The sequence below is a fragment of the Pleuronectes platessa genome, chromosome 18 (genome assembly GCF_947347685.1).
Source record: "Pleuronectes platessa chromosome 18, fPlePla1.1, whole genome shotgun sequence".
Classification (NCBI taxonomy): domain Eukaryota; kingdom Metazoa; phylum Chordata; class Actinopteri; order Pleuronectiformes; family Pleuronectidae; genus Pleuronectes; species Pleuronectes platessa.
In genome coordinates this window covers 6,238,092-6,261,038 of record NC_070643.1, presented here as the reverse complement: position 1 = coordinate 6,261,038, position 22,947 = coordinate 6,238,092, and the positions used below count along the sequence as shown (strand labels likewise).

At 42.0% G+C, this 22,947-nt stretch overlaps 1 protein-coding gene across 1 annotated transcript; it reads right to left on the bottom strand.

The window, feature by feature from the left end:
• Positions 1-6,645: 6,645 nt before the first annotated feature.
• LOC128461842 (visinin-like protein 1) lies at positions 6,646-22,365 on the bottom strand. Its single transcript, XM_053446978.1, has 4 exons — positions 22,194-22,365; positions 8,736-8,912; positions 6,943-7,158; positions 6,646-6,847 (listed from the first exon to the last, which is right to left on the bottom strand). The coding sequence occupies exons 2-4, from the start codon at positions 8,895-8,897 to the stop codon at positions 6,650-6,652; spliced, it is 576 nt and encodes a 191-aa protein (XP_053302953.1). The 5' UTR covers positions 8,898-8,912; positions 22,194-22,365; the 3' UTR covers positions 6,646-6,649.
• Positions 22,366-22,947: the final 582 nt, after the last annotated feature.

Here is a 22,947-nt window from a genome sequence, read left to right as displayed (position 1 = left end):
GTGACCTCTTTTGCTGCAGTGTGATTCACTGTTTCTCAGCTGCTCGACGTGTGCATATGTGATTGTTTGGTTTTCCACTGAGTTGAAGCCTGATACACGCAGCCTCAGAATAGATTCATATTGATCCATGATGAGCGGATGGAGGGGTGGGCAATGGAAACATAAAAAAAAAGCAGGTTTAGTCAACGACGCCATATTGTAAAAAGTTAGATTCCATGTTTTTTTTTTTTTTTATTATAAATCAGGTCTAAGTGTTTTAGAAATAGAATAAAAGAATCAAACCGTTCAATCGATGCAGAAAATGCACTTAGCATACAGAAACTTAGTCTTAACATGATCTGCCAGGACTTGTGTTAACTTTGTGATGTCACTGGGAAACAGTCGCCGCCCTCGGCCATACAACACCATGCAACCGTGCAGGGTTTGGTTTCTGCAGATGTTTACCTGAAATCCTAATCAGGAAGGGCTCAGGAGGCAGAGCGGGTCATCCGCTATAAGGTAGGTGGTTCGATTCCTGCTTCCTCCAGTCCTTGGGAAGATACTGAACCCAAAGTTTCCCCTGATAGCAGTGCTGAGTGGATTCATGGTGCACTCCTATAAGTGCTGCATACAGAAGTGCTGTATGATTATGTGTGTGATTGGGGCAATGCGACCTGTGCTGTAAAGCACTTTGAATTGTTTATAGGACTGGACAAATAGGTACAATTAATTTACCATGTGAGTATTTTTCCAGCCTCTTCATCAATCTTTTCACTTTCCTTCTACTGATTATTGGATCATGTTTGTCTTCCTGTTTAATTTCCTCTTTTCTGATTCACTTTAGCTGAGGACCAGCTATTATTATGGCTGCATGGATGCTGACTGTAGATTTGTTCATTTACAGGAATCCAGAGAAAAAGGATGAACTGCTTCCTGGCTTTGTGTCCGTAGCTGCTTCTGAGATGAAGCATATCTCACGCGTGCAGTCTTCCACTCTTGCCGTCCTAGCGATGTCCAATCTGTCCCCTTCACCCCCGTCCTCCGTGTCCATGCTGATCTCAGGCCACTTACGGTCCTCAGAGCCCAGTCTGGTAGCCGAGGACGGGGGGGAAGTTGTTCTCTGTAGGTGAGCTGGAGGCAGAGGTATCCCTGATGATGCCAGATGATCCAGAGGATTGTTACTGAACAAGGCCCCAGGGCTGTATGGTTCCACACCAGATGCAGGCGCAGCATTTAGCATTTTTCATGCGAAGAAAATGGTTGTGTTGATTCCTGTAGTCAAGGTTTATTCTACATGAGTCATTGTGTTTAACAATTTCTCTGTCCAGCTGAGTGAATGAGTGTCCGGAGAATACCAGAGGGAGAATTAATTTCCGCAGTCATTAAATTTGACTGTGAAGTGTGTGGGTGTATGAAAATGTGTCTTAACGTAGGTGTGCAAGCGTATTGTGTGTGTTTATGTCCTCCCCTGTCTTTTAGCCTCAGGGTGGTTACCATGAGAACAGCGTGAGCGGTGACGTCACTGCAGCAGTGTGACGTCATTGCTAGATAGTGACTCATGCTCTTAGCTGACTGTGTGTGGGTGGGTGTGTGTGTGTGCGTGTGCGAGTGTGTGTGTAAAAAAATACCGGAGGACACACAACACACTTTCTCTTGACATTTATGTGTTTTATTCTATGTAACAAAAATAATTACATTGTCTTTGTTCTAGACGCCTACGGTAACAATATTGAAAATGAAAACAAAACAAACGCAAAAATCATCCGACCAATATACATTTACATCAACTTCATAGAGAAAATGTTGAATGATGAAATTCTATTGCACAACTGAGCACAAATGGTCCCCTGTCAAAAAAAAGGTAGAATATCCGTGTTCATGTTAACGTCAAACAGCTCAGAGAGTCTGTCCTGATTCCTCTGAGGACTGATGAGCTGCATCATATGTGATCAATGCAGATACACAACATGTCTAACTCCACCTGATACAACCACAGCAACAACACACTTCAGCTCTCTAACGCAACACAATCCCATCTTTTGGCACGTTACAACTGCAGAGTCAATGTTGTTGAATTGGATTCTACATGAAACAACAAATGTGAAAACAATCAAAACTTGTGACTTGGATTGGAAAGTCAAAGCTGATGAAGATGGAGGAGAAGGGAGATCATAATCTGAACTTTTGAAAGAAAGATTTATTTTAGCATTTCATTCCAATAGTTCTAAATGCTGTATAAAACAGTTGTCTACATGATGATCTTCATTTTATTATTTCACTTTTAAATATGTGAAGTGCCAAAGGATGGGAGTTAATGATAGAGGAAAACTTGATGTGTAGTAGAAAACATTTTCCACTTTTTTAATTTGTTACGAGAAAGCTAAGAGGGTGAGACTGCACACAGCCTGATTAACCCTTGTGAATCCTTTTACCAAACTAACACTCAAATCCCAGTTTTTATGATTCAGCTCCCATATGCTATATTATAACGACAAATATTTTGTCAAATCATCCTAAGTAGTGTCATCAGATCCAGTTGCTCTCAGCTCATATTGACATGTTATCACAAACACATGGAGATGTTGGAGACAAGAAAATCTGCTTACAACCTCATCTTTACATCCTCACTGTATTCATACTCGTGCTGCTCTCAACTGTTACTTAATTACAATAACTTTTAAAAGGGAAGGTCTTTGCAGAAGAGGTAAGCACACCGAATTAGAAACATCTGTTAGTTGCAAATACATATTCATTTTGACCATGTGGACCCCAGTAAATTAGATAATTTAAATAAAACATGATTAAAAAAAGTGAAAAGAAAGAAACATCTCCGAAAGGATGCACAAGGGTTAAGTTTTCATAACATACAATGTTGCTAGTCTTGATCTTCAGACATGTTCATCACATGTAAACAAAGGACGGCTGTATAATAGTTCAAATGACATTCAATCTCTGCCTGTCAACTCTGACGTCTGCCTGTGACGGTTACTTGTTAAAACTGCTACAGCAACAAAACATCGAGAGCCATATGTGTACCAGCGGACCACAAAAGCAAGTGTAGGTGTGAGTTATAATAATACTTCAGTGTGAGGGTTCTCACCCAAATCTTTACAAAGTTAAACCAGACTGAGGCATCTCTTGTCACACAAATGATACAAAACACATGTGAGCACTCACAAAAGTGTCCCACACACACACACACTGAGCTTTCAGAAGCACTCACAGTTAGTCAGACTCACTCTGTCACTGTCTCTCAAGTGCGCGCACACGCACGCACACAAACACACACACACACACACACACACAGTAGTCGTCATATGAAATTAGGTCTAATCTAGTGGTACATTTACATCTTATATTAGTTTATATTCATAAATACGATTACAGTTGTATTACAATGTACATGTAGTTTTATCGTTACATTATCGAACAAAGGGGCCTCCTTCTGTAGCTTTAGGAAGTGGGGGCTCTCATTGGGTGAGTGAGGAGGAGGACATAAATCTGATTGACTGACAGGAGAGAAGTCAAATGCTTGATGAGACAGCTAACGCTCCCACAAAAGAACCCCACAATGGTCTGTGGCCAGTAAGGGCTTCAGTTTAACCACACGTGCACTGAGGCAGCCGGCTGCGTCATGGACCTACCTGTGTTACTGGAGGATTCCAGTAGAGGGCACAACACAGAACTCAGATTAGATTTAAGATTGTCCAGGGCTTCATTCTGTAATCAGACTGATCATCCCGCCACTTCTGGATTTGGGTTAACATAAACAAGGGAGGTTTAATAGTACCAGTCATTTGTTCTAAAATTATATGGGACAATATTTTATACATGAAGTTAAATCTTGTGTCAATTTGTTCCCCTGCATTTCTCAGGCTGATCCACTTGACTACAGAGGTTGTAATTACAATCTACAGGCTGGGAATTTATGAAATTTGAGGTCAATGTACTTAAGTTGTCATCTTTCCTCACAGGCACAAACAGGTGACCACACACACACACACACACACACACACACGCACAACAAGCTTCCTCTTCAACCTTTTGCTCTTTTTCAAATTGATTTTAGATCTGAGCTGAGTTCAGCAAAGTTCCTCTCCCTTCACCTATTATCAAAGCGCTTCCTCTCTGACATTTAAAGAGGAGGAAGACAAAAGGGGGAAGAGCAGGGCTGTGCGAGAGGAAGAGGAGAGACGGTTATTTCAGCTTTTCATGGAGGCAGCTTTGGCCTTTCTGAGAAATACTGTTTCTGTCATAGGGCCAGTAATTACAGTCCCGATTATTGCCCCTCTCCACACTGATGTAGTTGTTGTAATTGCTGGTCTTATAGAGTCAAAACCCCATCTCATTTTACTCTGTGTGTTTTACCTATTTCTGGTTCTACTCCCGACACCATCTCTAGAGTTAGTTTCAGGTCTGAAAATCAAACTTACTTTAAAAGGACAACACATCCTCTAGCTAAGATTTAGCTAAATATGAAACTTTTGATACATGTATAGATATCTAAGGAAGCTACTATCCAACCTTAATCATGGATTGTGGTGGTGGTGGTGGAGCAGCCGGTTGCAGCTGGCAGGGGCAGGAAGTGACGTATTTATTCCACTGCGGTGATCAAGTGATCATGTCTACAGCAGCCCGGCACCTTTATCAGCTCTTATCACCACAAACTCCTTTTGAAAGTTTCTTCACTGTCTTCTGTGAGTGTGTCACCGCCTTTTTTTACACAGGGAGATATTAGTTTTCTCTTTGCTTTTGTCATTATTGCGTCAGTCGCGTGTTAGTCGCTTCATCAACCCCTCGTACTCGCTTGTGGTGGATTCTCAGGATTTTCTCCTGGTTTAGACTAGGGAGCCTGGTGGAGAGAGTCCACAGAAAATTAGTTTGTGAAACATTTGTGTTTACACATGCAACTCCTCCAGAGAAAATATACAGGATCTAAGGATCTAAGAGCCACTAATTAGAAATATTCTGACCTTAAAATAAATAAAATGTGCACTGGCAAAACTGCATTATTTTGCGAACGGTACATATATCACTTGAAGAATGTGAAAGAAACTATAGTTCAAACGTTACCTAACAAAACCACAAGGAGAGCCATGCAGGGAGCATGGGCCATCCAGATTACATTATGTCAGGGACAAGGCTTTATTCTAACCTAATTACATGTCCTTTGAATGAAATGCGTTATCATTTCGATAAGATATTGATTTTGTTAGCATATGTGGCAAAGCTTAAGAGGCAGCTCGAAGCCACTGACCAACACATCAGCATGTGTCACCGTTCTGCTGGGTTCATCACCTGCCTCGTACTTGCACTGTAAAGCATCTGGATGCTGCTTTGGGATCTATCAGAAACGCTCTCTGAAAGTGTCATGTAACTGGTGGTGGATTTTGCCTTTGAGGTAACAATAAATTGGACTGCACACACAAAAACACACACATGGAGTGGGGCAGTGTGATCTGACTTTGATCTGTGGGCAAGTGTGTTTGGATTGTAACATATTCTCACTTTCAAACATGCACACATTCATGGTGTTATAGACACTATAGCTGTGTCTTAATTCAAGGGCTACCCGGCCTCTGAAGAGCTCCTCCTATCGGGGGTTAGCCTATATGCCACTGTGATACACTCTTAACTCTTCACTCTGAAGGATGTGGCCCCTGAATTGAAACCCACACACTTCTAATTTGTTCTTCAAATCAATCTCTGTACATCAACACATTTGTTTCTCTCTGGTCGCTCTATAAGGACCAACAGGCTCCCAGTTGATTTGATGCTATTCTTTTTTTCCTGAATATCGAACAGCACAACTTTTTATGTGTGTGATTAGAAATTAGCCCTCTGGTTGCCAGAACTGACATTCAATGAGATTTTTAAGAAATAACATTTTAGGGAAATATTCTTTTTTTGGCAATAACATTAAGAGTATATCACCACTCTAATGTTGTCATCGGTGCTGCTAGCCTGGTTCAGTCCAAAGTAGTAAAAATAATCAGACAAATCAATCAAATCAAGAAGCTGCACTTTAACCAGTTGTTATTTCTTTGCCAGGAGCAAAGATTTTCTTAAATCTTCGTCATTTATCACTGTGAGGTTGCCAGGCAACAGGTGCAGACTCATGTCAACTGAAATAAGGCATTTCATGAAGTCTCATAATGGAAAGATCCTGGAAAGGGCAGCACACCGTGTGTTATTGACAAATTATGAGTATTGTGCAGTAGTAACCGTTAGATAGCTGACATTTGCACTCGAGCCACCTCACAGCCTTGTAATCTCACATTCTGAGCAGGGGGGCCTGACGGTGGGAGAGTGTGAGTGACACCTCTATATATTTCCATTGTAAATCACTCCTGCAGGAGTGTACTGCACAGTGGGATGGGTTGGGAGAAAAGAATGGCATCAATCAGCAGTTCATTATGTTCCAAATATGGCTCATTCCTTGTCATCGCTGCCTAACAAAAAAAATCTTCCCTACCTCTCCCTTCCTCCTCCTCCTCCTCCTCCTCCTCCTCCTCCTCCTCCCCCTCCTCCTCCTCCTCCTCCTCCTACCTCAGCTGCATCCCCCTTTTCTTCTCCTACCTCTCTGCTCTCATATCCTCCTTCCTTCGCTTGTTTCAGTTCAACCCTTTCCCCGTCCCTTCCCTCCCTCTGCATCTCCACCCATCCCTCTCTACTTCTGCATGTCACACTGCAGCAGTAGGACGATGGACGGGTCAGACTTGGCAGCCTCTTTGAACTCGTCCAGGGTGATCTCATCATTGTGGTCTTTGTCCATCTTGGAGAAGATTTTGTCGACGCGTTGCTGAGGAGTCAGCCCGTCCTCGTTCATACGCATCATGATCACCGTGCCCACCATCTTGTAGATGGCCTGCAGAGGTAGAAAGGGAAACAAAAATGATGGGCTTTGTCTGAACATCTTCAACTATCAGAGAGGATTCCTTCCTAAATAAGGCACAAACACACCTCTATGATCTCAAGCATCTCCATGCGTGTGATCTTTCCATCCCCGTCCAGATCGTACATGTTGAAGGCCCAGTTGAGTTTCTGCTCGAAGCTGCCTCTGGAGGTGATGGACAGGGCACAAATGAACTCCCTGAAGTCAATGGTCCCATCACCGTTCTTGTCAAATGTCCGAAACGCATGCTGGGCGAACTTGGAGGCGTCGCCGTATGGGAAAAACTGGAGTGTGGAAAATGACAAAAACAAGGCAACATAAATGGCGTGTCTGTTGAATTGTGCAGCTCCTCCTCAATGTTGGTGAAAAGGGAAAATGCTATTCATCACAGACTTAACATAATCCTATTATAGGCTATCATTTAATTAATCTCAATATAACAATTGCAGCAGTGTAATGTGCTATTATGCCATGCTTGAAAAGGGGAGTAAATGTATTGAAAGTCCTAGGTTGCTTATTCTGTTATATATATAGATATATATATATCTATATATATAATACACACACACAGAGAGACACACACACATATCACACTTAGAGCTCTACGCTTCTATGCTGTGTTTAAACAGTTTGTCTGAATATAAAACAAATTATCTGCATTTTTCATCATCTGTCTCACATACGTTTGCTTCTCTTTTAATCAGTCCAGGTGTCTGCAAAGGCTGCATAACGATTCATATTTTACCTGTACTGCATGCCTCTAAAACGATATATTTCAGCTCCAAGTCTATTTTCCTGTGTTTTGCATTTGTAAACCCAGGGACTGTGTATTTGTATCTCCACCAAATGTTTTTATCAGGTTTCTTTGTCTCTAGGCAGGGTCACACAAAAACAACTGACCTGCTTTTCAAGAAATGTTGTGGAGGAGTGGAGCATGGACCAACAAAGAACACATTTTATTTTGTAGTGGATCAGAATAGAAAGGAGCCAGAAATTATTTTGTAACTTTCCTTAACATGGTGAGTGTCTTATTATTCTATTTCACAATGAATCATTTGAATATAAATATGTTATGTATGATGGCTGCTCAATTATGGCAAAAATCTTAATTTCATATAGTAATATTGTAATATTGTGACTTTGGAAACATCATTTATTTATTGAACTTTATAGAAAACCGATTAGAGTGTCACATAGAGATATTTTCTGTGCGCCTCACGTCTTGTCTGGTGTTGAATATGGAAGTTGAACTGTGTATCCGCGTATGTTGGACTTTTTGTGATTAAATACTTGTTTCATAAACTGTGTTTATTGTTAAGCTGTAAAGTGAGCCCATTATATGCGTCCGCCACAATCCTGAAGTATGGCGTCAATAATTTTGTAAAGGCGGGGCGCTGTAGTGTCAGTTGCTTGAGATCATGTCAACTTATTCTCACCATTGTCAGAACAGAAAAAAACAGATGTCTTCTGAGCCCTTTAGCTATGAATGAGAGACCATATTCATAATTCATTTAAGAATATCTTTAACCATTGTGCATCCATGAAAAATCTGTCCACCATTAAATCTCCAGAATATGAATGTCTGAGTTCCATAGAACAACAGCTGCCGGTGTAGCTCTAGCTCCTCTGAATGCCTCAGAGACACAATAGCTTTAGCTTTCTATGTAACTACCAGACAATGTTATGAGTCATTTTGATTCACTTCACAATAACTACAGGGAAAATAAGAGCAGGTAGGTAGGGCAGGGAATGAAAACTGTATTATCCAGTTGTAAAGATACTGATAAGCTAAGTCATAAACTGCCATGAGTTCCTTCCCTTTGCCTCTCATACCCCCTCCTGCCCTCCACCTCAGCCTCACCTTCACATAGAGCTGCTGAAACTCATCCAGGTTGAGGATGCCAGAGGGACAGTCCTTGAGGAAGCCTTTGTACCACTGCTTGAGCTCCACCTCGTTGAATTCCGTGCTCTTGGTCAGGTCGTCCAGGACCTCCGGAGCCAGCTTACTGTTGTGTTTACCCATGACCAATTCACCTCTCTGAGGAGGGGGGCAGAGAGAGAGAGAGAGAGAGAGAGAGACAGGGTGAGCGTGAGAGGAGCAGGTGAGAGACAAAACAACAGCCGCAGCTCTAATTCCCCTGTGCGCTTGAGTCAGGACAAGTTTACCTGCACAGACAAAGCACCAAGGAGAACCCGTGCTCTCCAGAGTTTTACTCCTGGATCCAAAATCTTGAACAGATCTCATTGCTTCTTGAGAAAATATGAAACTCCTTTGAATATCACACAGATAAAGCTAACAGTATCCTCACAATTCCCCCATACACAAGAGGCAATTTCTTCAGAATTCGTTCCTACATAATCCTGATACTTATAATAAGGACGAGTTTTGATATCGTCATAGATTTCCTAGGGAATAATTCAGGCTATTGGTGAAAAAAGCAGCCATGATTTGGGAACTGATATCTATGAGTATGCGATTTAGTGCAGCTTGATTGGGAAATCAAGAGGACTGGTAGAGGAGGTACCCAGTTGACTGAGTGCCATTCTAGTCTTAATAAGGCTTTGTGAGTCGAAACGTTTAAAAATGGAAAAGTGCCCTCATCACTCTATAAGGGTTGAGTTCATCGAAGGAATCATCTGTTGAAATGATTGGTGGAAATGGGTAGTTTCAGAGGTGCACATAAAATTACCGATGTATGATACAAAAGCTCTTTCGATTTCCATAGCAACTCAAAATATTCTACCTCTTTAATCACCTTGTGTGAATACAGGCCTGTGATTTGCTGCTGTATTGGCCATAAACTGGCCTATCACCCTGACTCCTCACCACACACACAGCTGGGGAGCACTGCAGTGCCTTCATGACGCCATCGCTGACTCACGGCCCCGCCTGACAGCGTTCGCACTTTGACACCAGGACACAGCCGATGCAGCCGAGCTAAGCGTCTACAAATCCTCATTTAAATTGAGGAACGAGTGTGCCGTGTGCGGGGCAGTGGCTGAAATAATACCCTGTCCTGTTTTATGGCGAGTGAGTCATGTGGCCGCGAAAAGTCACGGAGAATCGCACAAATATTTTGGACTCTCCGTGACATGTGGGAGCCACTGTGGGAGAAAAGGTTACCTGGGATTTTATGAAGCTGGAACACTAAAATAAATGATTCCGTCATCTCAGTTTTTAAATAGGGGGAGAGAAATAACACAGTTAAAGATGAAAATGAAGAGAAATGTGCCTGTAAAATAGATGGCACATAATAAAGGTGCAATGTAACGGTCACTGCTTCAAGAAAGGCAATGACTCAGCTGGGAGTTCATCGACTGCAGTCCTGTTAGAACTGTGCAATTCAAACAAATATCTATTTTTTCAGTAGCTGCAGGAGAAAAAGCTTTGACTTTTACCATGTATTTCTAATACAAACCAGCATGTGTCATGCATGAGTGCCCAACCCATGAGAGTTGGGCAGTAATAAGCCCATATTGGCTTATGCTTTGGTATTTAATACAGAAATCATACCCATTTTAATACCATCCAGAAAGACAAAGTATTTCTATACATATTACCGTTTATATATGTTGAAACAATAATAACAACAACATTTCTTGTATAGAACCTGAAATGTGTTAGATTCTGTAAGTCACTTGGAATGAATATTTAACCATATCTCCAAATTCACTGACGGCATTCACACACACACAGACACACACACACATACATTCCACGGAGTTCTAACGTTGTTTCTTGCCACTGACTGAGGCGGATGAGATTTTATCCCTCTATTAGAGAAGTAAATGTAGCAGATAATAGAGTTTCCCGTTGAAGATAGCAAGAGGCGCGACCAGCCAGGCGAGCAAACACATTTGAAACTTATCCCATCTGAGAGAATCAAAAGAGACACAGTTCACGCTGACAAGTCGGGTCACCTGTGGGTTCATTCTAATTGTTCCCAGGTCACACCGTGTCTTCACGTCAGGTGCGCACGTCTCTGCCGGCTCATTTTACTGAGGCAGGAATCTGTTGCGGGCGAGCATTCAGGTGTTGGAGGTAATCTGGAGGTAACGCTGGCTGTTTCTCTGTCAGGGATTATGCTGCCTTTCAGAGCAAATAAATCAAATCTCTGGCGAGTCAAAGAGCTCTGACATTTTCTTATTATGGCTGCTTTGGTGAAGGTGATGCTTATCTGAGTGCACGTGCACATACAAGTGGATGGACATGTATGTCAAATAAGGGCAAGCGAGTATTGGAAGCCTTTAGCCTATCACAGATAAAAAGGTATTGTTGTATATGTTACAGAACATGGAGAAAAAGATACTTGGGATAATTTAAGGGCTGTCACTTCTCCAAAAAGATTATATTGAATGGATTTAACTTCCCAATTGGTTTGAATGGATTTGGATTGCACTGTCAGATGAGGTTGTTGTTGGTCCCATTGTCTATGGTGCCTCCTCCACTCCCTCACTTGGGTGGGAAGCTAACAAGTGAGCCGACAGATTTGTTGTCCTTGAAGCGGCTGCTTTGTACAAAGTCGACAAACAGCCTTAACACTTCCACACACGGCTTCTCAGATAATTGTGTTGTGGTGATCGTCAGCTCAGGATGCCTTTGCTTGCTAGCGCCATCCGTTTTCGTAGCAAAACAACGTAACATTACCGACTTAGTTCACTGATGGGCCAAGAAGCATGCAATAGGTCAAGCTGATAGTGAACACCCCCTCTGCTGGATCACATAGCACGCTACTTGCGCTAGACAGTATATATACATATATATTATCAAATTTATATGATAATGATTTCAGTGTTTTGTTTATAGATTGTTTCACTGCTCCCAAGCTGTCGATGGGTCTGCGATCATTTTTAATACTGGATGTTCGCATTAAAATGTTAACTATCTTTAACTTTAACTCAAAAATGACAATTTAAGACTTAGCATTCTAAACCCATAAGAACCTATGAAAGGAACAAATCCCAGGAGGGAACCCTTTATGCTCTCTAATAACAATGACACACTGTCAAAGACACACTGTTCATTCCAAGCCCTCAGGGGCGAACATAAATCTTAATTCCCTAAATACTGCAATTTGCCTAAAATATACAGCCCTCAAAGCCTGCCCTGCAAATCCCACCAAAGGGGATCAATTGGCCCGGCAACAGGCTGTTACTGTGCACACTGACATGTTTAACAATCGGTTCACGTCAACACAAAGCAGACACAACACAACATAGACACACAAACATGCCAGTTCCTGCATGGGACATCACGGACATATTAGTTCCATCACACACGGGTTGTGTGGCATGACAATGTTTAAGGGGGGGAAAAGACACAGCGAGGAAAGAGGAGAGATGCTCTGAGTAGAAAAAGTACGAGAGGGAAGGATGACTCAATCTGGATTCACACCTCTGAGGGAGAACACAAGTAGACAGGGAGATACTAGACTCGGACTGAAAAGGAAATGAAGATGGAAGGACGGAGAGAAATGGGAGGCAGCAGGCAGATAAGCAGGGCTTGTCGAAAATTGTCCCAGCAGGCGTTCAATAGAGGAAGACGCGTGTCTCACTGAGTCTGAAGGGGCCTGAACGCATGTTCATTCCAGCTGTCAGACTGATAGGAAACACAAAGTCTTATCTGAGTTGTAAACGCGTGGGAGGCTGTGAGTGCGGTGTGTCACTGTGTGTGTGTGTGTGTGTGTGTTCCAGTCCAGCTTGATGGTGATCTAGCTGATTGGACACGCTCACATGTTTGCGTGCCAGAGTCAGTATTGTTGAAGAATACATGTTCATGACTGTTTTCTCAATCTCAAGGACCTTCCAACTGTTGGATAAATGGTAAATGGTAAATGGTTTTGTATTAATATAGCGCTTTTCTAGTCTTGATGACCACTCAAAGCGCTTTACAGTACAGTGTTACATTCACCCATTCATACACACATTCATACAGTGCATCTATTCGCAGCACTTTGATATTCTAGGGGGGGCCATTCAGGGTTCAGCATCTTGCCCAAGGACACTTCGGCATGCAGATGGGTCAGACTGGGGATCGAACTGCCGACCTTCAGGTTGGAGGACGACCACTCTACCCCTCAGTCACAGCCGCCCCACAAGATAACACAAGTGCTGCAACTCAGCAGCAGGGGTTATTCCGAGTGAGATCAAATCACTTAACTGTATCGGCTGTTGGAGAGTGACCACCCGAGAGGAAAGACAGCAACAACACATGTTTATGTTCAAGTAACACAGCTCTCTATGGCTACAGTCATTAAGTAGGGAGCAAAGGAAGAAATCAGGTGATGCTAATACATATCTTCTGCTACATATATGAATGAAAAGCATGTGTTAATCTGAAAAACTATCTGGTTAGGTGACATTTCTGACACTTACTGCAACAGCTAAGCCCTAGTACAGGTGTTGTGCCTCTTTCTTATTAGCGCTGATCGCCTCCTTCACCAGGGAGGTGACAATCGTCTCCATCAGCAGCAGGTCATATTGGTCGTTAGCAATCAACCATAACTCCACGAGTGACTTGATGGTAGGCTAAAGTCAAACTTTAGTCTGTTTCCGAACTAAGCAACAGTTCTATTATACCACTGTAGAGAATAGTGTAATAGTTGATCCAACAAATCCAAGAGAATGATTTGTCTCTCCAGAGGCTTGCGTTGCTTCATAATTCAGGTATCATCTTCCCAGTTAAACCTTCATTTATGTCATCGCAATAGGTTTGAGTACTGAAATAACAAAAACCTCCTTATCCTTGACTGTTTTGTGATTGTTTTTAAGTAAAAAAAAGTGTCTGTTCTGGCACCATTCAGGCAATGGTACCATTTTCAAAAGATCAATTTAGCACCAGTATCAGGAAAAAACTAACTATACCCAACCCTTCATATCAATATTTAAGAGGATCTGGTTTGTAGTGTTGAATCCTTGGATCAAGTGGCTGGTGAAACAATAAGTTTGTCTGAAAAAGTATCTGTTATATGTGTTAGATTCACATTTACTCAACATTAAGACTTAATGTCACACGGACGCCAACATTTTTTGACAAATCTTTCAGACCAAACTGTTAATTGTTGCTTATCTCTACGTTTTTGTGCCGAAACTTGACCAAACCATAGCCAAGCCTTATTTGTAAATAGAGGGGTGCTCAGAGAGGGACGGAAACAAGCCACACACAGTAATGAAAGCGTCACCACCTTGGTGAAGGTAACTCGGATTACAGACTACTACAGGGGCGGCTGTAACTGAGGGGTAGAGTGGTCGTCCTCCAACCTTAAGGTCGGCAGATCAATCCCCAGTCTGAACCATCTGCATGCCGAAGTGTCCTTGGGCAAGATGCTGAACCCTGAATGGCCCCCCCATAGAATAACAAAGTGCTGCGAATAGATGCACTGTCAGAATGTGTGTGTGAATGGGTGAATGTAAAGCTGTACTGTAAAGCGCTTTGAGTGGTCATCAAGACTAGAAAAGTGCTATAAATACAAAACCATTTACTGTAAACTATATAATATCAATACTATACTCTCCACTCTCCCTTCCTTTTTCCTCACCTCTTTTCTTCCCCATTTCTTTCCTCTCACCCCACATGGTAGCTGCAGACGGACACCAACACCGAGTCCAGTTCTGCTCGAGGTTTATTCCCGTTAAAGAAGTGGTTGCTCTTTTTGGGTGCAGCTGAGCAATACAACAATATCAATTATCGTGATATAATTTTCATCAATCGTAATATTTTTCATTAATAGTAATAGACATATTTTTTTCAAAATGTGTTGCTGTTTAGCGGGTGTCTCTGCCCATAGAGAATAGTGGAAAACCTCAATCATCCCTAAGGGGTAAACAAAATTATTAAACTTAAAAGAAATAAGAAGGTGACATTTATCTCGCTAATTATCCATATCAACTGAAAATTCTTATCTTGAGATAATTCTTTGTCGCACAAATTTAGTTGAGGAAAACAGTGACAGCAACAGGATATGATCTTACCTCACATCAAACCAGTTATACTTTATCACTTCTCTGAAAAGCAGTTTCAATTCACTCACAGAGAACTCCCGGGCGCCACCAAAACATCCGCTTTTAACCACACCCAGTGCACCTGTTACCTTGGTAACCCCACAGCTCCCTACCAGGTATGTAAGTGTGCAAACCACATTAGTGTAAACTGTCTTTGGTGAATTCTGTATCATCACCTATCCCCTACAGTTCTCTCTTTCTGGGCCCTAACCGCAGAAGTGTACACAAGGAATAAAACAGGGAGCAGTAGGCTATCACAGTCATGATGCGCTCAGGCTTTATCTGAATGTAGCCCGGAGGGGAAAATGTGCTGGTGTCCCCGTGACTAAAAATGATTAGCTGGCAAAAGCTGTAATTGAGTTGGAAAGAGAGCAAAAACGGGAGGCTAGGCCTCAGTATCCATTTCCTGTGTGGGTGCATGTGCCCATGGATGTGTGTGTGTGTGTGTGTGTTTTGTAATTGCAGTGGCAATAACCTTTGTGAGGATGGAAATTTACAATGCAGGGAACAATCAATAGGAAACCAGTCCAATACCAGCCGGCACCATGAACTACACTGGGACGTTTGTGCGTTTGTGCGTGTGTGTGTGTGTGTGTGTTTGTTTGTTTGTGTCAATGTGTGTGTTACAGAGAGTAAGATTACACTATAAAGTAGAAAGATGGACACATCTGTGGAGAAGCGGCCGGCAGACATATTGATAATGGAGTGATAAACGGCCCTCTGACAGGTCGTCACTGCAACTCACCAATCCAACAAAAGTCAAATGGAACAATACGTTGTCTTGACAACAATTGCCCTGGCTCCCTGCCAGACAGCCATCCGGCAGAGGATGATGCTTTTGGCGAATCGAAACAGTCCATCTGCCAACTGGACCAGACCATTTGGCTTGCTGATATATCAGTGTGCCGTTGAGTGGCACAATTTAAATATTGGGCAGACTTTCTCATCCCACATGACGCCCCATGTTTGATTAGATACTTATTGTACATTGATTCAATATATCATTTGACCTGGTCGAATTCTGGAACCCCAAAAAATATATATTCAAGACCTGTCAAACACCTTGAAATGAAATGAACCAGTATCATCCTATTTGGTTATTTTGGCGATTAGATCTTCCATTGAATGTTCATACAATGTACACTACCACAATATGCACCGTTCAACAGAAAAAAAAAAATCTTATCATCACCATTCATGTATTCCATAAGGTGATAAAATGGATTTCAAACATGTTGTCCAGCCCTAACTAGTGGAAGTAGGTAGTAGTCAGATCAGGAGGATGAGAGGAAGTAGGATATCTACTTTAGTGGTAGCAGAAGTGTAAAGGTGCTTTCACACCTACCATTTTAATTCCCACCTTTGGACATTTTCAACCACGTTCTAATTGACCAAAATGTATTCTACAGAATGACGTGGTCTTGGTCTGGATCAAACTGAATCCTGATTTGTTTCATTTACCGTTGGAGACATCTTTTGGATAATTCAGTCCATCAAATTGGCAACATGCAGGAAACAGATTCATGCCCGTCAGGTAGACACAGCCCACATAGTCTATGATGACAAGACGTACTTATGTCGTACAAAGTGCAATGTGAAACCAACCAACACTAACCTGTTCAAATGTCAACAGTTTAACAAAGGCATGAAGCTTAGTTGAGACCTTGGTCCAGACTTTAAGGTTTGAAAAGATACTTACTTAAAAGTATTGGTGGCAGTCGTAAGAGGAACAGAAAAGGGAGGACTTGATTGAAATATTGGGCCAAACAAAAATTATCAGCAATCAACACTTGAATCCAAAATGTCCTTATGCTGTCGCTATCCATGACTCCAACAGTTGCAGTCATGTTAGCAAAAAGTGAATATGATTTGCTTGAACATAGAAGTGGTTACAGACATATGAAAGTGTTGGGGCTGAGGTGTTGCCAGGTATCAGTGTGAGCTACATATCTTTTTAGTCGACATGGATCCCTCTGGAGACCGGAGCACGCAGCATCCATTGCTATAGAAACGCAGCTCACCTCAGTGCAGCACTCACTCTAATTTAAGACCAGGCAGCATGTCGAGCCTGGGGAGAGACACAGGGGACAAATCGGCCGTGTGTGTGTGAACTTATGAGTCGGCCTCTCTGCAAAACTTTACCTCCCGTATCTCCAAAAACCCCATTTATTCACCTCAGTGTTCTATTTATTGCCACGAATGTTACATGTACTAAAATCTGGGTGCCTCATGTCTGAGTGCTGCACGCAACGTCCGCCACTGTTTCTATCTGCAGACATACATGAACCCAAGGTGCAAGGCTCAGGTGTTTTTCAGCATTGGACGAAAACAGTTTGGAGAACAACACGCCCAGTTCCCATAAGCATACACTCGCACAGGCACAGTAGTGTAGGCACGTTGACAGCAGTGTATTGCTGCTTTCAGTCCTCTGGAGAAAGTCCGGACCCAATTCTCCGGACTTTCCCCAGAGGTTTCCTTTCACACAAGAGCAACGCAGCAGGAGATTCTCAGCTCAGACGCATTCACAACAGCGACGAGTCCTCCGGAGGATTCAGGTGAGCAGACAGAGGCAGGACGTAACGTGTTCGTTCTACCAGCGTTTTCTCTTATCACCACTAACTCTCCTGACATCCTCGTCTGAGTCTTCTTTATGGTATACTAACTTTGGCGCTGACTTGTTTTTTCAATTCTCCGTATCCACTGGCATGAAGGGGGTCATTCCTAGCTAACTTCTCAGCTTATGCAATAAGCATAGTATGGCAACTACACAAGTATCTATTAGCCTACCATGTACAGAAGGGTAGGTTGTGATTGATAAGATGGAAATTAATCGGATGTATGTCATATGCAGAGAGGGAAATAAGCAGTGGAGTGTGTGTGTGTGTTTCAAATTTGAAATAAGAAAAAGTGAACAGAGAGCAAAAGACGTACATATACAAAGCTACAGCAAACAGATGAGCCTGAGAACACACCACTGATTTGACTTGGTAATTTTTTGCCTACGCTTTAGTCATATATTAATAGTTTATCTTTTATGGACTGTATTATTTTACCCACTTATCTTGTTCAGGATCATAAGAGGCTGAAGCTTGTCCCAGCATGCACTGGGCCAGAGGCGGGGGTATACCTTAACGGGTTGTCAATCTATCACCTCACCAGGGGATATATATAGAAAGACCATTTGGTTCACACTCAGGTTCATACCTATGGACCATTTTGAGGCGCACCTGTGGGAGACTATTCACACATTCCCACTGAACCTCTCAGGGATGTTATATAACAAAACATGTGCTACACAGTTTAGCTACGTATGATTATACACCTTCCCCTTCAAGGACGTATGCAAGGGAAAGCAACATCAGAGATTTTGAGATGAAAGTCATAATATTGCGGGACAAGTCGTAAATTTACAAAAATAATGTTATTGAAGTATCAGGACTAGGAGGGAATTGTATCTTTTGTGGAGGAGGAAATGTTTAGTAGTGGTCGAGGACTGTGAGGCCATCACATGGTTACATCTGTGTGATATTCAAAGGGATCTTATAGTTTCTTAATAAACTAACTCGATTTTTTTGTTAAACCATGACCTGCAACATTACGACCTTATTGTAAATGTACATCTTTTTACTGTAGCTTTAATCTCATAAATTTTGTACGTTTTGTCATATTATTATGACTGAATTCTTGTTAATTTACCACTTATTACTTGTTACATCTTGATTCTTGAAATCTCTGATATTTGTTTCCCTTTAAGTGACCAGAATACTCACTCTTATACATGTCTCTGACAAAAACATGATCCTAAAAAGTATCTGGCATTCTCAAGAGAAACATTTATTATCATGTTTCTGTTGTGTTGCATTTCCATTGTACTATATTGTATCTGTCAAGCCACTTGAAAACTGATATTCATGGTAACTGTGACTTTATCCGCCAATTACGCAAAAATCCTTCACTCAGCATTCCTTTATTGTTGCAAGAGAGTGTGTCACACAATCAGACACACACACACACATATATATATATATAGTAATACAACATCAATATCCTAGGGTTATAAAGTATTTGACAGAAATGGATGAATAAATCAGTCAAAAGACACACAAGCAGCAACACACACGCACTCACACACACATGCACAGCAGATGCACACAATATGCCAGTGAAGCATGAGACAGATGCCTCGTACACCTGCCCACAGGCTAACAACAAAATGTAAGTGATGCAAAGGCAGCGAGAGGAAGAGAAGAACAGGATGGTTGTGAGTGTCATAGGATCATTCATCTACCGCCATCAGAAAAGTGAATAAAGATTAGGGCTTGAAAAACAAACCACACACACTCACGCAGACAGGAAATTGTAGCGTAACATGTCGCTCGGAGCTGAATGGGAATCAATAGGTATTTCCAGAGTAGAGGAAGTACGTATCTACATCTACAATCCTACAAACCTACAATCATGTGTTTTCCCATTCAGTGATTTGTTACTCAGCTTTTGTGTGTAACTGCAGCGTCTCTCTACTGTAAATAACCAGGAGCGACTGTCTATGTCTAAGATCACTGCAAAGACCAAGTAATCAACTTACTGCATCTGTAGGAAATGGCCTGTGTCTGATCCTATGTGATGACACCAACAGTGCCCACGTATCTGTGGTGGATTGCTGTCACAGCACTAAAGCTAAACAATTTATAGCGCTGAGTAGCCATTTTGTGAATGCTACTGAGGGCTATTATTAAATACAATACCAATGTACAGGTTTATAATGACAACAGAAAAGACCAACGGGAGCCTGTTTTAATCTAAAGTCTTAAAGTGTGGATCAATAACGAAACACTTAAACATTTTATTATAGCTCTTGAATTATCACTCTGCAGAGGCTACTTAAGAGTTGGAGCCAGGCTGGAACGGAGGCGTGACGTTGCAATTTATGCTAATCAACATTAGATGCACAATCTGAGAGCAGTCTAAACTAACAATAGCTTTAACAAAAATTTCAAAACACAGACATGAGCTACTGCTTAACAACAATTAAATCAAAGTAATTTCAGTATGTGACACTGAAAATTGAGGAAAATAAACAGAACGCATATTTCTATCTCAAATCTCAAATTAAATTTCAAATACTTTTTGAACAGTATGTGAAGAATCCTGTAGTTTATATGTTGAAAGTAATGTTTGGTTGAGCATTTACATGAATATTATATTATATTATATTATATTATATTATATTAGCCAATCCAAGCTGACATTCGGCGAGATTCAGGGTACATTCTGTGCAGCTCGCCATTGTATCACAGGGCCTGACATACATATTAATTATGAGATGGGTTTGAGGGGATATTCTGGTACATCTTGAAGGAGAGGATAAGTATGGAAAGAGGTCCTAATCAAACCACTGCAATAGCTCCCTCACTGAAGCCTCCGCACCACTTGAGACAGCCTGACTCTTGACTTGCCTGACTATAAACAATCTCTTATGAGTGTAAGAGAGGGAGAGGCAGTGGACTAGTGGCAGAAACATGGACTATGGGTAGAAAAGGTCTCTGGTTCGTCTCTGGTTCGACTCCACGGAGAAACAACAAAAAGACGAACCTGAATTGATCTGTCCAAAAATCCAAGAGGATTCTCCCTACCCTGTCTAGCAGACCTTACTCCCCCAACATCTGCTCCCCGGGCGCCGTACATGGTCGCTCACTGCTCTGTGTGTCCTGCACCAGATGGGTCAAAACTAGAGGTTACATTTCCCTACCTGCATGAGTGTGCCTCCCTACCTGCATGAGTGTGCCTGTGCATGTCTGTGCATGTGTTTGGGACAAATAAATGCATCTTAATCTTAATCTTAAGAGTGGGTTGTGCGAAAAGTTAAAATCCTTGCTTTCGGGCATAGGACTGAGCAATACAACAATAAAATTGCATTTAAACATAAGGGTAACATATCTAAGAGTTCAAAATATGTCTTTACACTAAACATAAATAATAATGTGACATTTATGATCATGTATAATTATAAGATTATGTGATAATTTTCAATCTTGATTTATATCAATTATTTTATCGTGATATATTTTATTTTATATTTTTTCTCCATATTGTCCAGCCACATTTGGGCAAAATTGTAATCCCTGGTTACAATCAGTCATATTGCTGTCTACAGCATCGATAGATCTGTATTCTACTACTTTTATATACAACATATATTTACCTTTAAAAACAACAACTGAGCTTGAAAATGTGACATCCTTCAGCTCTATTACCCATCATGCACCGAAGCTCTGGTTCAGTTAAAGGCTGACAGCCAAAGGGCTACAGAACCAAACTGAGCCGTCAACTGTCACCAGCTGTCTGTCATGGGTGTGTGTGTGTGTGTGTCTTAGTTTCCATTCATCTCTGCTTTGCTGAGATGAATGGAAACACAATCAATTAACACCACATTACATACAGGCCCAGTGAGGCAAATACAAATATGCAGGCACACACACACACATACACACGGTCAGTTACTATGATGCAGTAACACATCTGATATGACCCTTTGATGCACAGCCACATGAGGGGCCACATATAGCACGAAGCTGGCGCTATTGATTGTGCAGGTCCTGGTGTCATCCACAGAGGACTGGGCAGTACTGATCAAAATGAAACTACTTTACTCACACAGCTCAACAAGTCAAGACTTTGGGAACAAAACAGGTTAGAATTTAAACTGGAATCTGCAAATGCACTTTTGATGGAGATGCACGGATCCTGCAACTGCATTCTCTGATCATCAATATGCAGGAGCAAACATCTGCTTGAAATTAACAGGCAATTTTCCATCCATCCATTCATGCTTATTTATCTGCATGTGAGTCCAGTTGAGGAGGTGCGACACACACGTTCCCTTGTTCTCCATCATTTTATACTTTGACACATACCTGCACAATACACTGGTGGTGGTACTGGAAGTATTTTCTGTCACCGTATGCTCACCAATGTGCCTCTTATAATATCAACAGGAAGCAATGATCCCAGGTTCAATTGCCTCAGCAGTGTCCTTGAGCAAGTCAGTGAAGCCACTAACTCCTCTGCAGAGTCTAAGTGAAAACCTCGACTTTACACATTTCTAGGAATAAATAATACTGCCACTGTTCTGTTCCAGAAAAAAACACCTTGGATTTCAGCCCATCACATTCAAAGTAAAACCCATGACATCCGGTCTCATCACTAATTGCTTGAGCAAGTTAGCAAGTAAAGCTATTAAAGACAAATGTTTGCCCACACTTTAAACGCATTGACGTGACGCTGGTTTCCAAATAAACAAACAATGTCCTCCACTTACCTTGTAATGTTTAGAAGAGAATGAGCTCCTGTCAGACTACAAAACAAAACCTCTTCTTTTCCTCCCAGCTTCTGTCAACGTGACGTTTGGCTCCAGAATCAGTTTCCTCCCTCGTGTTAAATAACCTTCGCGTTAACTCACCTCTGAGGAAGAAGATGAATGAACCGCTGCGTCTCCCCCTGCCAACACATTAGCATGGAGGCCCCGCCCCCGTGGGCCCATTGGACGGGCTGCTGCTCAAAGGTGGATGCCGACCAGCTGATTCGACAATGTTGCCTGTCAATCAAAACAAAAAGAAAACGCTCTTACAGAGAGAGAGTGAGAGAGAGAGATATAAGAGAAGAGGAGAGAGAGAGAGAGAGAGAGAGAGAGAAGGAGGGAGAGACAGAGAGAGAGAGAGGGGATTGGGAGGGAGAGAGAGAGAGAGACAGAGAAAGAGACAGAAGGAGGGAGAGACAGAGAGAGAGAGAGGGGATGGGGAGAGAGAGAGAGAGACAGAGAAAGAGACAGAAGGAGGGAGAGACGGATAGAGAGGGGATGGGGAGGGAGAGAGAGAGAGAGGGGATGGGGAGGTAGAGAGAGAGAGAGAGACAGAGAGAGAGAGAGCAAAGAAGGGATAGATAGAGAGGGCGGAAAAGATAAGGAGATAGAGAGAAAGGGAGAGAGAGAAGGAGGGATGGAAAGATAGATAGATGGATAGAGAGAGGGAGGGAGAAATGGAGAAAGAAACAGAGGGAGAAGAAGGGAGAGAGGA

What these genes read in the sequence shown, in the direction of transcription:
- LOC128461842 (XM_053446978.1), bottom strand. Translation starts at nt 8,897, where the DNA reads ATGGGTAAACACAACAGTAAGCTGGCTCCGGAGGTCCTGGACGACCTG. An exon ending in TTCAGCAGCTCTATGTGAAG is followed by an intron (nt 7,159 to 8,735) that starts GTGAGGCTGAGG and finishes TCCACACTCCAG; the next exon opens with TTTTTCCCATACGGCGACGC. An exon ending in AGATGCTTGAGATCATAGAG is followed by an intron (nt 6,848 to 6,942) that starts GTGTGTTTGTGC and finishes CTACCTCTGCAG; the next exon opens with GCCATCTACAAGATGGTGGG.